Genomic DNA, 14,192 nt, shown 5'->3' on the forward strand with positions numbered 1-14,192 from the left:
CTTGGAAAGTTTGCTCCCAGGTGCCTTAACTCTGGAGTGAGAGCACTTTTGGAGGAGCCTTGAATGGGGGAAGCAGTGGAGGGGCTAGGTGCTGGTGGTATGCAGGGGCTGGCTGGCCCAGGCAGGGATGGGGAGCAGCAGCCTCAGCTCCTGCCCCATCACCAGAGGATTTCTCTCCCACCTGCCTCCCCCTCGGGAGAAAACTGTTGATAATTTGCTGCTGGACCCCACGGAGGGGTCCTGAGGTTCAAAGTGTGCTGCAGGAAAGCTCACTGGCTCTCCACTGCTTTTACAAAGCTCATTTTGAATTGAACAGTCCGGGACAAATGAATGATGGGGCACAGGGCAGCGTCGGTGCCGTGGGAATGGCAGCGTTTCTTCAGACTTTGAGTTGTTTGCTGTGGGCTGGATGAGCCCGATGGGTCTCGTTGTGAGGAGGAGAGAAAGGCCAGGGCCAGTTCCCAAGTCATGGAGCAGCTCCGTGTGGGAGGTGGAAACGGCTCTCAGAATTCCTGCTTTCCCAGAGGGTCCTTAGGAATTAGTGATAGCCCTGTTACATCAGGTTTGTGCACTTACCTCCCCTTCAGGTGCCTGCAAAACGCTGTCATGTTTCCTTGTGGGCTGTTGCAGTGGTGGGATAGCAATGAATAAAAAATCCTGAGCGTTTCTGGTGCTGAACCCGAGCCCTAGAGTTGATATTGAGCTCAGAGATGCTCCTTCCAAGAGTGCAGAAACTCAGCGGGCAAACTCAGCCAGCTCCCAGCAAGGTGAGAGCCCACAGTGCCCTTCCCCATCCTCACTGGGATGAAAAAAGCTGAGTTTATAATCATTCCAATAATTTATTAGACCTTATTAATCACTCTGATATTTATTAGAATTTCTATTTTATTTATTACGTGACCTCTGTGGTCGCAACACGTGAGTGAGGCACGGCTGGATGGGCTGAGGTTCATCTGCTCTGCTTCTCCAGGGGAGTTGTTCTCCAATATCGGGGTGGCTGTAGGCACCTTGGTCCCTGCTTTTCCTTCTCCCTCTGTCTCTGGGGCTGGGTTTTCCACAGCGCCGTGGAAAGCTGAGTACGTGGAGCTCTTCCACACTAATCTTTGGGGGTTATTTCAGTGGCCAGGGGGTTATTCCATTAGTGTGGAGCTCTTCCACACTAATCTTTGGGGGTTATTTCGGAAAGCCAGGGGGTTATTCCATTAGTGTGGAGCTCTTCCACACTAATCTTTGGGGGTTATTTCAGTGGCCAGGGGGTTATTTCGGAAAGCCAGGGGGTTATTCCATTAGTGTGGAGCTCTTCCAGACTAATCTTTGGGGGTTGTTTCGGTGGCCGTTCCCAGGGGAGCTCCGCGGGCGGAGGGAAGCGGGGCCGCTGCGGGTCCCGCATCCCGCGGTGGCAGCGCCGCCCTGGGCTCAGCCGGGTGCCACGGGGCTCAGAGGGGAGGATCGCCTGTTGGCAGGCTTTCTCTGCCGCTGCCGGGCTCTTTTCCCGTGTGCAGCCTCCCTGCAATGCCCTGAGTAGCAACAGAGGGAAGCAGCAACCCAGGGAAAGCTGGAGCGCAGCTCTGCCGATGAGCGCCGGCGAATCCCACCGGCAGCCCTGGATCCCAGCACCAACCCCCTGGTTTGCACTTTTTGGTCTTTTTTTTCCCTTAAAAAGCCAGTGCAGGTCCCTCCCGAGCTGTGCCAGCCGTGCCAAGCATCCCCCACTGCCTCCATCGAGTCGGATGGAGAATTCCCTGCCGGAATCCTCCTTGCTGCGCCCTTTCCCCGGGAGAGGAGACCCCCACTTTAATGAGCAGTTTGGGGTCTCTGCAGGTGATAATCCTCCTGGGGGAGTCCGGCTGCAGGACTCTTGCTGGAGGAAGGCAGGATGAGCCCCCAGGTCTTCCCTGTGGGGACAGCAGGGAGCTGAGCTGGGCTGTGGCTGCTCCTGGGCTCAGCCCCAGGTGCCTTTTGCTCAGCCTTGGGCGCAGGAATTGCATCCGAGCCACCGGGAGTGCTGCCAGAGCAAGGCAGAATTAGGCTCCAAGGCTCTCCCCAATTTACCTTTTGATTTTGGTGTTGTGAAAAACGCCAATCACTTGGTTTTAAAATTGTACATGTTTAACAGTAATAAAATGGTTATAAAAATAGTGATATAATTAGAGTAATATAAATTTGAACAATTGGGATTAGGACAATACAAGACAATAAGAACAAAGAGTTACAGACAGTCCAGGTACCTCTTTCTGGACAAAATAAGCCTGAAAAAGGACCCACGTTAACAGAGGATTAACCCTTCAAAGCAACAGCCTGTTGCACATTCATACACCTCATCCACGATGCATCAATTCCATTCAAACAAAGGATTCTGTCTGCTCAGTGTCAGCTTCTTCCTCTGAATCCTGACGGCGTCTTCAGGGCTGAGCAAGGTGGGAAGAAGTTAGTTTGTTCTGATAATGGAGCCATTAATTCTCTTTCTCTGAAAGATGTAGGTGTCCTGTGGCTGCTGTCTGGTGCCAGTACCTCGTTCCTTTCTTTAAAAAAATATCCCCCACACATATTTTATTTGAGAAAATTAATACAGCACAACTGTCTGACATAACACATACAATATTCACCCTAATATTTGTGAAAAGCCAATCATAAAATGAGCATTTTTCACACACAGGGTGACTTTTCCTTCCGCAGAGCCTCACCATCACAGGGCTTCCCCAGTTTCCCAAATGTGAATGCCTCCAGCATTCCCTGAAACAGGGCTCTACATGGCACCTCCTTTCAGAGGGAGTTAGATCAGCACCAGACAAATTTTGGGGAACCCTATTTGCAGGCAAACTGGTTGGTAAATTCTTTACCACCCCGGGTGCTTGGTGCTGGGCTGTCGCTCTTGCTGCAGAGGTGCTGAGCAGGGATCAGAGCAGCAGGGATGTGCTTTAACAGCACCCACCACCCCAGCTTCCCTTTGTGCCCCTCAGTTGGGAGCTCAGACACGAGAAGAAGCTGGCCTGGCTCTGCACACCCACGCTGTGCTTTGAAAGAGTGAAAGGGAACTTCCGAACCGCCCCTAAAATAGTCAGATTTCTTTCCTTCTGAGAACGAGAGCAGCCACGTGGTTAGAGCTGGTGTCACCCGTGATGACCACACAGCCGGGGCGGTGCGGAGGTGCTTTCTCCTCGGGAGGAAAAGGCCTGGTGACTTCCTGAAGCTGCCCTGGGCCAGGGGAAGCAGCATGGAAGAAGGGTAAGAGCGCCAGCAGTCCTGCTCTGTCACCTGCATCTGTCCGAGGCTTCTCTCAGAGCTGCCCGTGGCTCCTTTCGTTTCTCTGTGTGTCACACGTGGGGTGAGGAGGGACGGGAGGACATCAGACTGTGCTTTTAGCTGTTCCTGACACGGGACCCATGGGGAACGAGCCCTCCTGTCCCCTCCTGTGCCCTCCTGTGCCCTCCTGTGCCCTCCTGTGCCCTCCTGTGCCCTCCTGTGCAGTGGGAATTCCTCCAGGCAGCGTGGCTGCGGATGCTGTGTTTTGTCGAAACTGGCGGGGAAATCTTCCCTGCTTTCATTTTAACTCGGTGCCCCGCAGCCAGCCGGTCCCCAGCTGAGTCCCAGGGGCCCTGGGCCACCCGAGCATCCCTGGCTCGGAGAGCAGCGGCCCTGCTCCCGCCCGAAAGGCAGGAAGTGTCGTGTTTTCACTATGAGATGTCCCCAGTGAGATGGGATGCTCACACCAGCGTGGGGAAAAGGGACAGCCAGCTGTGCCTGGGGGTGTCAGCCAGGGCAGGGAAGAGGTCCTGCTGCTTGCAGGGAGAGGCTGAGGGAGGAGGATGATGGTTGCCCACAGGGGAAGGCAGCACGAGGCTCAAGATGGCTCCGTGAAACTTCCGGCTCCAGCTGCTGGGTCTGAGAGGCTCTGGGCACACGGGGAGAGCTGGGCTGGGCTGCTTTCCTCCAAGGATCGTCCTGCAGGGACACGGGGAACGGACTGGACTGAGTGTGGCTCTGGTTGTGACTGTGCAGCAGCGTCCAGGAGGCTTTGGGTGAAGAAGGGGTTCATCCTGCTGAGCTTGGCTCATCCCTGCTGCTGCCCTGGCCTGCACTGCTGGGCCACTGTCCCCCACCATGGCCACGGCGGTGTCCAGTGCTGTGGTCACTCGGGGGGGGCTCTGGGGGGCTCTGGTTCTCTGTGTCCCCCAGGTGGTTCTGGGGGAATCTGGTTCTGTGTCCCCCAGAATGGCCCCTGGGGGTCTCTGGTCCTCTGTGTCCCCATGATGCTTCTGGGGGGCTCTGGTCTTGTGTGTCCCCCACAAGGGACCCTGGGGTCCCTGACCTGTGTGTCCCCTGCTGTGGGCTCCGGGGCTCTCTGGTCCCTGCTGTGCTGCTGGGAGGGAGTTGGGATTGAGGGATTCCTTGGACAGCTGCTTTGCTGGAGTGAGATGGCACGGCCCATCATGGCACAGCACAGCCCAGCACAGCCCAGAATGGCACAGCACAGAATAGCATAGAATAGCACAGAATGGCACAGCACAGCACAGAATAGCACACTATGGCACAGCACAGAATGGCACACAATGGCACAGCACAGCACAACCAGCCCAGCACAGAATGGCACAGCCCAGAATAGCACAGCACAACACAGCACAGAATAGCACAGCACAGAATGGCACAGGCCAGCACAGAATGGCACAGCATGGCACAGCCCAGCACAGAATGGCACAGCACAGCACAGCCCAGCACAGAATGGCACAGGCCAGCATGGCACAGCACAGCATGGCACAGCACAGAATGGCACGCTGGCAGTGCTAACCCTGCTGTTTCCCTCTGCCCCAGGGTGATTTACCCTCTGTCGGACTCCCCTGCTGTGAAGATGTCCCAGTCCTCCCCAGCTGATGAAGGCCCCACCTTCGAGCACCTCTGGAGCACGCTGTAAGTGGTCCTTCCCCACAGGGGCGTTCAGAGCCAGCAGTGGTTCTTTGACAAAGACAAGTTTCCTTCTGCATCCTCTGCTTTCCACAGACACCTTTGCCACCTGGTTTCAGAGTTTACTCCCTGGTTGCAGACTCAGCTCAGGGCATTTGCCACGTCTGTCTCGTGGGGAGCTCCTTCCTGGCTGCAGTGCTCCAGGGCAGCATGGGGACAGTGTCAGGGCCAGAGCAGAGCTCCCCTTGAGCTGGGACCCTTAATTCCAAAATTAAACATCTTCCAGCCCCACCAAGATGTTTGCAAGTCTTCTGGCCTTTGAGCCTCATGCTCTAATCCAGCAAGGGAGAAGGATTGTGCTTCGTTTAATCTTCCTTCCTTGGTCCTCTCACGTAAAGACATCCCAAGGTGACAGACACGCTGGAGCAGCTGGGTGGATGCAGAATTTCCTGCATCTACTGCTCTGCCAGGTGGAAATAAAAGCAGAGGATGGAGGAAGAAGTTGGGAAAGGGAAAGTCTGAGGGGACTGTGAGTTTCTGGGGGGCTGGTGGTGGTGGCACAGGCTGTGTTGGAGAGCTGGGAGATGACTGTGCCCTCACCTCCTGCTCAGGGAACCAGACAGCACCTACTTCGACCTGCCTCCAGCCAACCCCAGCAGCAGCAATGAGGTCTCCAACAGCACAGAGGTGACCATGGACGTGTTCCAGATGAGAGGCATGACTGACTCGGTGATGGTGAGTGTGCTCAGGCAGCAGGGATGGGCACCTGAGCCGGGCACACGCCTGGATTCCCTGCAGGGGTGGGCCGGGGGTTCTGGGGGAGAACCCACCCTTGCTGGTGCAGCACTGCTGGCGCTGGTGGAGGGTTAATCAATGGCACAGGGGTCAGTAAAACCGGCTATTTACTGTTAGATAACATCAGTGCGGGCAGCAGCGGGGTCCCGGAGCCCTGGGGGAGCACCGGGACAGCAGCAGGCTGTCACTCGCTCCGGGACAAAAGCCACTTGTGAGCTGCTGCGGGGGCAGAGCGGCTGCAGGGGCACGCTTTGCTCGCAGCTCTGCTCCCAGCACTGCCCCAGGTCCGTGCCGCTGCCCTTCCTGCCCGAAGCCTTTGCTTCTGTGTGAGACAAAGTCTTGGAAAAGCATCGCGGCCGTGCGAGACATCCCGGCCGCTTGTGCGGGTCCGGCGGCTCCCGGGAGCATCCCTGAGGCTGCCCCGGCTGCTGGCTGCATCTCCCTGCGGGGAGACGCTGTTTCCCTCCAGAAAACCGCTATTTCCCTCCGGAAAGTCGCTGTTTCCCTCTGGAAAGTCGCTATTTCCCTCCAAAAAGTCGCTGTTTCCCTCGCCGACAGCTTGCCTCCCCTCCCCCAGCCGTTTTTCCCTCGCTTTCCGCTCGCTTTCCCTCCCTTCCCCGGCCTTTCACAGCGGGCAGGAGCTGGGCAGAGTGCTGCTAATTGCGCCTGTGCCCCTCGCTGAGCGAGCCTCGCCTTTCCCCTCGCTCCCGCTGTCAGCAAAGCCGAGCCCGGCGGGGCCGGAGCAGCCCGGGGTGCGCTGAAGTGCTCCGGACAAGACGCGCTCCGGTAACAGGATGCCAGCGGCCTGAGGGGAAGGCAAGAGAGGGGAGGGACCACTGGGTCCATGCTGATTCCGCTGTTCTTGGCACACACCAGTGGTGCTGGTGCTCGGTGGCACTGAGCAGGTCACCCCAATGCTCTGTCAGGCATCTATCCCTACCTATTGCTGTCCGTCCCTCTAGGTATCCATCCATCCATCCATCCATCCATCCATCCATCCATCCATCCATCCATCCATCCATGCATCCATCCATCCATCCATCCATGCATCCATCCATCCATCCATCCATCCATCCATCCATCCCCATGTGTGTCCATCCATCCATCCAAAGACAGCTCCACATCTCCCGGACACCGAGCTCTTGCAGTTCCCTGCCTGGCCGGTGCCAGGGTGGGCACCTCGGTGTGCTGCTGGCAGCTGCCAGCCCAGCAGGTGGCTGGAAGAAGCTCTGGGGAGTGGGATCCAGCCGGTTTGGTGGTGGAGCTGGACCCCTGCTCTCCCTGCGGTGGGAATGGTTGGTATCGCCCAGTCCATCGCTGGGCAAGCTGGGGCCTGCCCTGTGCTTTAATGAATAGTCATGAGGGACAGAAGGGGTGGGCCCCGTTTTGTTGTTGGATGCAGCGAGTTGACAGAACTAAGGGAGATGAAAAAAGCAAAAAAGCCAACAGACGGCGGCACACGGACGGGCGGCCAGCGCAGCATCCCTGGCGCTGCCCGCCCGGCCCCGCCGCCGCGCTCCTTCCTCCCTCCGCCACCCCTCCCCGGCGGCCGCCCCGACCCCATGAGTCCCGTGGCAGGAGGCTGCCCCGCGCTCCGTGAGCCCCGAGACGACTAAAATGCTCTACATCAGCGACCCGATGCAGCATTACACCACGGTAGGTGCTGCTTGCTACGGGCGGGCTTGGCCTTTGATGCTCTTCTCGGAGTTGTCCTCGGCTTCTGGGGCACCTGCTCTGGCTCTGCCTGGGTTCTGGATGCTCCAGGCGTTGTCCCAGTGCACTCCTGTCCCTGTCCTGCAGCTGCTGGAGCTGGTCCAGCCCTGCTGGTGTTGGTGCAGGATGCTGCAGCCTCAGCAGCCAGTCACTGCTCCTCTTGCTTTGCCCTCTCTGCCTCTTGCAGAGCCCGAGGTGTGATTTAAAGCTCAGGTGCTGGGCGTGCAGGGTCCCTTAGCTGTGTGGGGAAGGGTGTCAAGCCAAAGCATCCATGCAAGGAGCACCTGGAGGTGCTGGACACCTCCAGCACCACTTTGTCATCCACTGGGGACCTCCTCAGCTGAGCCCACACTGCACACCTGCCTCCCCAGGCAGGCTTCCTTCCCCTGGTGGAAATCCCTGGGAGGGCAGGGCAGGTGAAGCTGTACCTGTGCTGCAGGTGATACATTTCCAGCCCTGTCCTCAAGTGCTGAGGTGGTTTCCTTAGGGAAAAGGGTTTGTGTCTGTCCCTGGCGTTCAGAACCGTCCAGCACAGGCACAGAAGGAGTTGGAAATAGAAGGAAATCCCTTCACTTCTGGTTTTACCTTGTGTGTGTTGGTACCAAGCCCGTGTGTCCCATTGTTGGGGCTGTTCCATGGGAGGTCGTTGCTGCAGTTGTGTGAATAATTATCCCTGTGTGTGTATGTACATATTTACACACGCACACAAAATCACTCCTGCCTTCAATTCATCTTTGAGGGGAATGTTTCCACAATCTCGTCAATTTTGAGCAGCAAGTCGGGGGCTTTGCCCACGCACCTGACTCTGGGTCTCTCTGCCAGCAGATTCCCAAAGTCTGGGCACTCAGGGTGCTGCCTCCTGCTTTGTGCTGAGGCAGCCAGCCTGGCAGAGGTGACACCCTGGGTCTCCTATCTCACCATTCTTCCCGAGGGAGGGTTTTCTCCCACGCAGAGCTCGGGATGCTCTGTTCTGTGGTGGGTCCCCATTCCCAGCCACAGGCTTCAGCCAGGAACAGTCCTGTCTCTCAGCATGGGAGCAAAACAGCTCAGCCCTGACACTCCTGGATCAGCTGGGCTGTGAGCAGCCCCATCCAGCAGCAATCCCCTTTCCCTTGCTGCTGGTCTCCTGGTTGATCCCTCAGCTTTGCCTGTGCCACCTCAGTGGCTCTGCCCTGCCCGCAGTGCCCGCAGCAGCTGCGTTTCCCAGTTGGATGGGAAGAGCTTTCCTAACCTGCCTGTTTTGCCAGAGTTTCTCATAAGTTTTTCTCCAGGTGAAGCCTGGATTAAGGAAAGCTTGGCTTGTCTTTGGCTGGGCTATTTATAGAGTGGTGAGGAGGAATAGAGGGATTTAGGCACATATTTTAGGGGAGAAAACGGCTGGATGTGTAAAAGCAAGCCAGATCTTGTTCAGCATTCCTCCAGTTAGTCACAGGCTCCAACGACCTTGTGAGAGATGCAGGCAACAGGAGAACTTCCCTGGAGAAGGATGATTGCCTTTAAACCATTCCACATCGAAGAGGGTTGGGTGAGGTTGGGATCCCAAGTTAAAACACGTTTCCTGATTCCTGAGCCGTGAGCCTTGCAGCCCTTTGGAGAAGGCTGAGCCTGCTGGCTGTGCCCATGGCTGCTTCCACAGCTCTTGGCTTCCCAGAGCTGCCCCGGTGGGTGCTGGGGACGGGGACAGTCCCTGCCAGGCATGAGGGCAGTCGGGGGGGGCTTTGTCCCTGCTCCAGTGCTGGGAGCCAGGATGACACACGGCAACGCACCCAATGCTGTGCGTGGTCACCAGCACTGCCACTGCCTCTGGGGCTGCAGGGTGACAGCAACCCCTGAGCAATCTGGGAAATGCAGATTTCTGGGGAAAAACCCACCCCACTTGCTCTGAGAGACAGTTGTATTTGAGTCTGATTTTCTAAGGAAATGCTAAGATTGCTTTAGCCACGGGGCTCTTGGGAATGTCACTGTGCTTGGGCTGTGCCTTGGGTAAAGGAGCTGCCAGCTCTGTTGGAAGAATCTGACAGTAACTGGTCAGAAGAGGAATAAGGAAAAAATTGTAAAAAGTCATGATTTGGTCCAACGGGTCAGGAATAAGAGCCGGGACCTGCCTGAGTGGGTCCGTTTGCCCTGTGATTTTGCAGAGCGCTGTGCATCGCAGCCGCCTGCTTTGGAGGTTTGAGGTTTTCCCCAAATTAGAGCTGCATCTGGGAGCAGCCATCCCGCTGGGAAACCAGCTACAAACCACTGCTGGGGGCTGGCCGGCTCGGGGAAGCACGCCCTGAGTGGTGTGGGTGTGTGCCCGTGACCAGGGAACACACCAGGGACAGGCTGGAAAAGAGGCTGGAGAAACGGGACGGCCGCTGGGAATCGCCGATGGAGCGATGTCATCGCCAGGGACTGCTGCTCACCTCGGCAGGGTGGCTTCACCGAGCTGTGACACTCTGGCTGCTGGAAGGGACAGCGGGGAGCAGAGCCCTGTGTGCAGGACAGGGCTGTCACTCCCCAGCTCCAGCGGAACATTTCCCACACCTGAGCAAACCCCACAGCATCCCTGCCCTCTCCCCACTGTCAGAAGCGTGGCTTTCCCGAGGCAGGTGCTCTAGAAATCCGGGACTGGGGCACCTCGTTGCCTCCAGCGAGGATGGAGCAGCTCGAGGGGGGTGATTTGAGCACACAGATTTCATCCCTCGCACAAGTGGTGACCTGTCAGAAAACCCGAGCCACCCAGACCAGCTCCTTTGACTCCCCTCCCGCACGCTGGCCCTTTAAGGAGGCTGTAACAGGACACCCCAGCCCTGGAGAAAGGTGGCTGAGGTTTCCCCGTCTCTAAACTGGCTGGTGTTTTCTTTTTTCCCTCCTCCCCTTTTCCCTTCCTCCAGTCCCAGTTCAATTTGCTGAACAACAGCATGGATCAGAGCATCGGCAGCAGAGCAGCCTCCACCAGCCCCTACAGCTCCGAGCACACCTCCAATGTCCCAACGCACTCGCCCTACTCGCAGCCCAGCTCTACCTTCGACGCCATGTCCCCGGCGCCCGTCATCCCCTCCAACACCGACTACCCTGGTCCCCACCACTTCGAGGTGACCTTCCAGCAATCCAGCACCGCCAAGTCGGCCACCTGGACAGTAAGTTTTGTTCTTCTACCTCGGCTGGGGAGATGCTCAGCGCGGCCGAGCATCTCCCAAGGTGGTGACAGTGGGGAGGTGACAAAGGATGCGGCCACCGCTGATGGCCACTCCACCGGCACAGGTGGTGGCCCTGGGGAGGGAAGCGTGCTGGAAGCATCCCTGCTTGCATTCCAGGGGGTTTCTTCAAAGGGGTGTGAAGCGCAGCGGCTGGGATGTCACTTCTCTCGTGGCGATTCCCTAAATTGTGGGTAAATGTCCTCCGAAAAGGAACGTCCTGGGGAAGTACCTGCCTTGTTCTCACGGTGCTTCCCGGCGTATCTGCCAGCTGGTGCTGTCAGAGACGGGACCATGGGGGAGAGGGACCTTTGCTCGTGTCTGCCGGCACCGTTCCCAGCTGTGCTGTAAAATGTCATTTACAGTCCTTCTCCATCCCGTATGAGAGGAGTAACTCAATGCCTCCAAGTCACAGCAAATGACAGAGCAGGTTTTCAGGCGCAGTGGGTTTTGATGCACGGAGGGGTGGCTGCACAGCCCCTGCTGTCGCTCGGGAGCCGGGATGCAGCTTTGCTGCACGGCTGCTCCTGCTGCCCGGCACGGACAGCGCTGCGAGCGGGGACCCGGGGGCCGGGCAGAGCACCCGGCAGCTGCTCTGCTTTCTGTGGCAAAAGGTCTTAAATTCGCAGCCCTGCTGCTGGCTCAGCGCGGCGTTTTTAAGGAGAACCAGCGCTTGTGGCCAGTGGCACAAGTGTCAATCCCGCAGCCGGTGCCTCTGAGGGAGCAGCTGACCATGCTCGAGCAGGGAGGGTTTTCTCCTCCGGGAAGCACTGGCAGAGCAGCAAGGTTGGGATGGGACCGCTGACACCCCGCAGGAGCAGCAAGGTTGGGATGGCACCGCTGACACCCCGCAGGAGCAGCAGAGTTCCCTCCGGGGCTGCGGTGTGACACTGTCACGGAACGGGCAGAGCAGCCCGGCGGGATTTAAGCCCCGGGTGCGATAATGACTTTTGTTTGCGGAAGGTGACGTGTTTAATTGCCAAGACAGTCCCTCCTGCGGGAGACAGAAAGCATCCTCGGATGCTGTCGTGCAGGGACACCCCGGGCAGCGGCCGACGGGATGCTCCCGCCTGTCCTGGGGAGGATGCGGGGGAGGACGGGCTCCAGCAGCCCCGCAGCGCTGGGGCTGTGTCCTGCCGAAGCCAGTGGGTGTGTGCAGTGGGAAAGCGGCAGCGATCGGGCGTTGGAAAGCGGCCGAATTCGCGGCCGGTGCCGTCCAGCAGCTTCCCCGCGGGCGGTGCCTGCTGCTTCGCGGGACCGGGGACCCGGGACAGCGCCGTGCTTGAGCGCCCTGCCCTCGCAGGGGGGGTGAAGTCTCCACTCTTTCCGCTTTCTGTCCTTGCGGCATTTCATTAGGACGTGAGTAAAGCGGAGGTCCTCGGGCAGGATGTGGTTCCAGCCCGCTCCTGTCCCGGCTGGGGGATGACTCCTGTCAGCCCCAGGTGAAGCTGCGCAGCCCTGCCCGGGGAAGGGAGGCATTGCATTCCCGTGCCTGAAGCGTCCCAATGGAAACCGAAACAAGGCACTGCCTCCTGTCCTGTCCCGGCACGTAGGGATGGGCGCCAGAACGTGTCCGGGGCTCGCTCGCCACTGTCCCCAGCTAGGACTGCTGTGGGATGGCTTTGGGGTGGAGCAGACACAGAAGCCATCCCGTTCCCCGGGATCTTTGCACAGTTCTAACTAAAGGGAGCTCGGGCTGCCTCGCATCACCCTGTGCTGACTGTCCTCCTCTAGCTGTGTCCCGCTGGGAGCTCGGCTCACCAGGACAGCATGTGGCTGTTCTTCCCAAGCCTTTGCGGGAGTTCAGGGCAGGCAGTGCCCCACGATGCCCTCCCAGCCTCGGGGGAGCAGCTGGACCCGGGAGCTGCCCGGAGAACGGGCTCGTTCCAGGGGTGGCTGGGAGCATATGTGGAGGATGCATCCACCAGCTGGGGCTGGCAGCCACGGCTGCAAGGAGAGGTCCTGGGAAGGGTCCAGAGTGAGGATTTGAATGCCTGGAGTGACTTTAACACTTGGGGAGACAGTCAGAGGTGTGTGGCCCTCTGAGCCACCATGCTGGGGTGGCTGCATCCCCCAGAGCAGGTTGGCTGCGGGGCCAGTGCCCACCTGCACTGGAGCTGAGCCCCGTGGAGAGCAGCAGTGGGTTGGCAGCATCTGGCACCCTGGAGAGCACAGGGGATGTTTCATTTGAAGCAGTGCTTCCTGCAGGATTGCCAAGGCGGGTGCAGCATGTCCAGCTTGCCATGGTGCCACATGAGAAGTGGTCCTGCAGTGACAGCTGGTGTCACTCCCTGTCCCTCCTGGTGTCCTCTTGGCTGGGTGGGGTTGTCACAGGCATGGTCAATGCTGGAGGATGAGGCCACTGCCTTCCTCCAACTCACTGTGAGCTTTGCAGTGCCACTGCCTCACCTGAGAGCTCATCCTGGCTTAATGGGGAAAGGAGCTCAGCAAAGGAAATGTGTTCTGTGCTGTCAGTGAACTCACAGATAACACTGTGTGAGCCTCCACAGGAGCTGGGAACACACCCCTAAGGTAAGGAAAAGCCATTGGGGAATGCAGGCCCTTGGGAAGGGAAGGTAAATGTCTGGTCAGTAGGGCTGGGGACAGAAAGGGACATCTGACAGAGCAGTGATGGCCACACCATGCCCAACAGCACCAACCATCCTGGTGCTCTGCTTTGAGGCTGCACTTGGGAAGAACCAACCCAGCCTGTTCCTCCTGGGGAAGCCTCGTGGCTTTTGGATACTCTGAGCTTTGCTGCACCCAGTAACCCATGCCAGGATCAGGCTGATCAATTCCCACCAAGCACTGACACAAGCTCGGCAGAGCCAACACGCTGGGCAGGATTTTGGAGCAGTGAGGGCTCTGCTGCACTGGAGGGAGCCTCAGCTGAAGGTCTCCTGCAATCTGGGGTTGAATCATGGAGGATCTGACCATGGAGGAAAGGACAGCTGGCGAGCAGGCATTGCCAAAACAAGTGGTTTGTGTGAGTCATCTTGTCAAAAGATTTGGCATCATTTTTTTGTGTAGTCACGAGCTTTGGTTGATGGAAGCGTGTAGCCCAATGGCCTCCTGGTTTTGAAGGGTTTTGGCTTGAATCCCTCTGGGAGATGTGGCATTACCCATTCTCCCTCACTTAGCAGAGGAGGCTCCTAAGGACCAGGTGAGCTGGTCCCTGTAGAGTGCTGGACAAGCCCTTGCTCTGCAGGGCTGGCCAAATCAGTGTCACCTGGCCAGGGGTGTCCCCAAGCCCTGTCCACACACAGTGCTCCTGCCCACACTTCAAACCCTCTACTGACAAAACAGACATGGCCTGGGAGGGAGATGTGAAGAAAATGGACAGTTTGGAATAGATGCTTTGTAGAGCAATACCACGGGAATGTTCTGCATGGAAGAGCAAGGGGGCTCGGTCATGGTGTGCCCAGGAGATGGTTCCTGATAGCAGCCAGCTCTTTAATCTAATAGCAAAAGACATAACGAGATCCAGCACTTGGAAGCTGAAGCCAGGCAAATTCAGACTAGAAACAAGGAGGTATATTTTTTTTTTTTTAGCAGTGAGGATAATTAACCATAGGAACAATTTACCAAGGAATGTGGTGGATTCTC

General features: G+C 57.8%; 1 protein-coding gene across 4 annotated transcripts in view; it reads left to right on the forward strand.

Annotated features, from left to right (window-relative positions):
• The first annotated feature begins 735 nt into the window (after positions 1 to 735).
• Positions 736 to 14,192, forward strand: part of TP73 (tumor protein p73) — a 29,600-nt gene continuing 16,143 nt past the window's right edge. For 3 of the 4 annotated variants that reach the window (XM_038159726.1, XM_038159730.1, XM_038159729.1), the window contains exons 1-4: positions 3,127 to 3,225; positions 4,810 to 4,905; positions 5,511 to 5,634; positions 10,284 to 10,529. In XM_038159726.1, coding sequence (XP_038015654.1) covers positions 3,215 to 3,225; positions 4,810 to 4,905; positions 5,511 to 5,634; positions 10,284 to 10,529 — 477 coding nt within the window. In that variant the 5' untranslated portion in view covers positions 3,127 to 3,214. Of the gene's footprint in view, positions 768 to 3,126; positions 3,226 to 4,809; positions 4,906 to 5,510; positions 5,635 to 10,283; positions 10,530 to 14,192 lie in introns of those variants that run through there. The other variant, XM_038159727.1, reaches the window with a different exon arrangement.

Source organism: Motacilla alba, chromosome 21, assembly GCF_015832195.1.
Source record: "Motacilla alba alba isolate MOTALB_02 chromosome 21, Motacilla_alba_V1.0_pri, whole genome shotgun sequence".
NCBI lineage: Eukaryota > Metazoa > Chordata > Aves > Passeriformes > Motacillidae > Motacilla > Motacilla alba.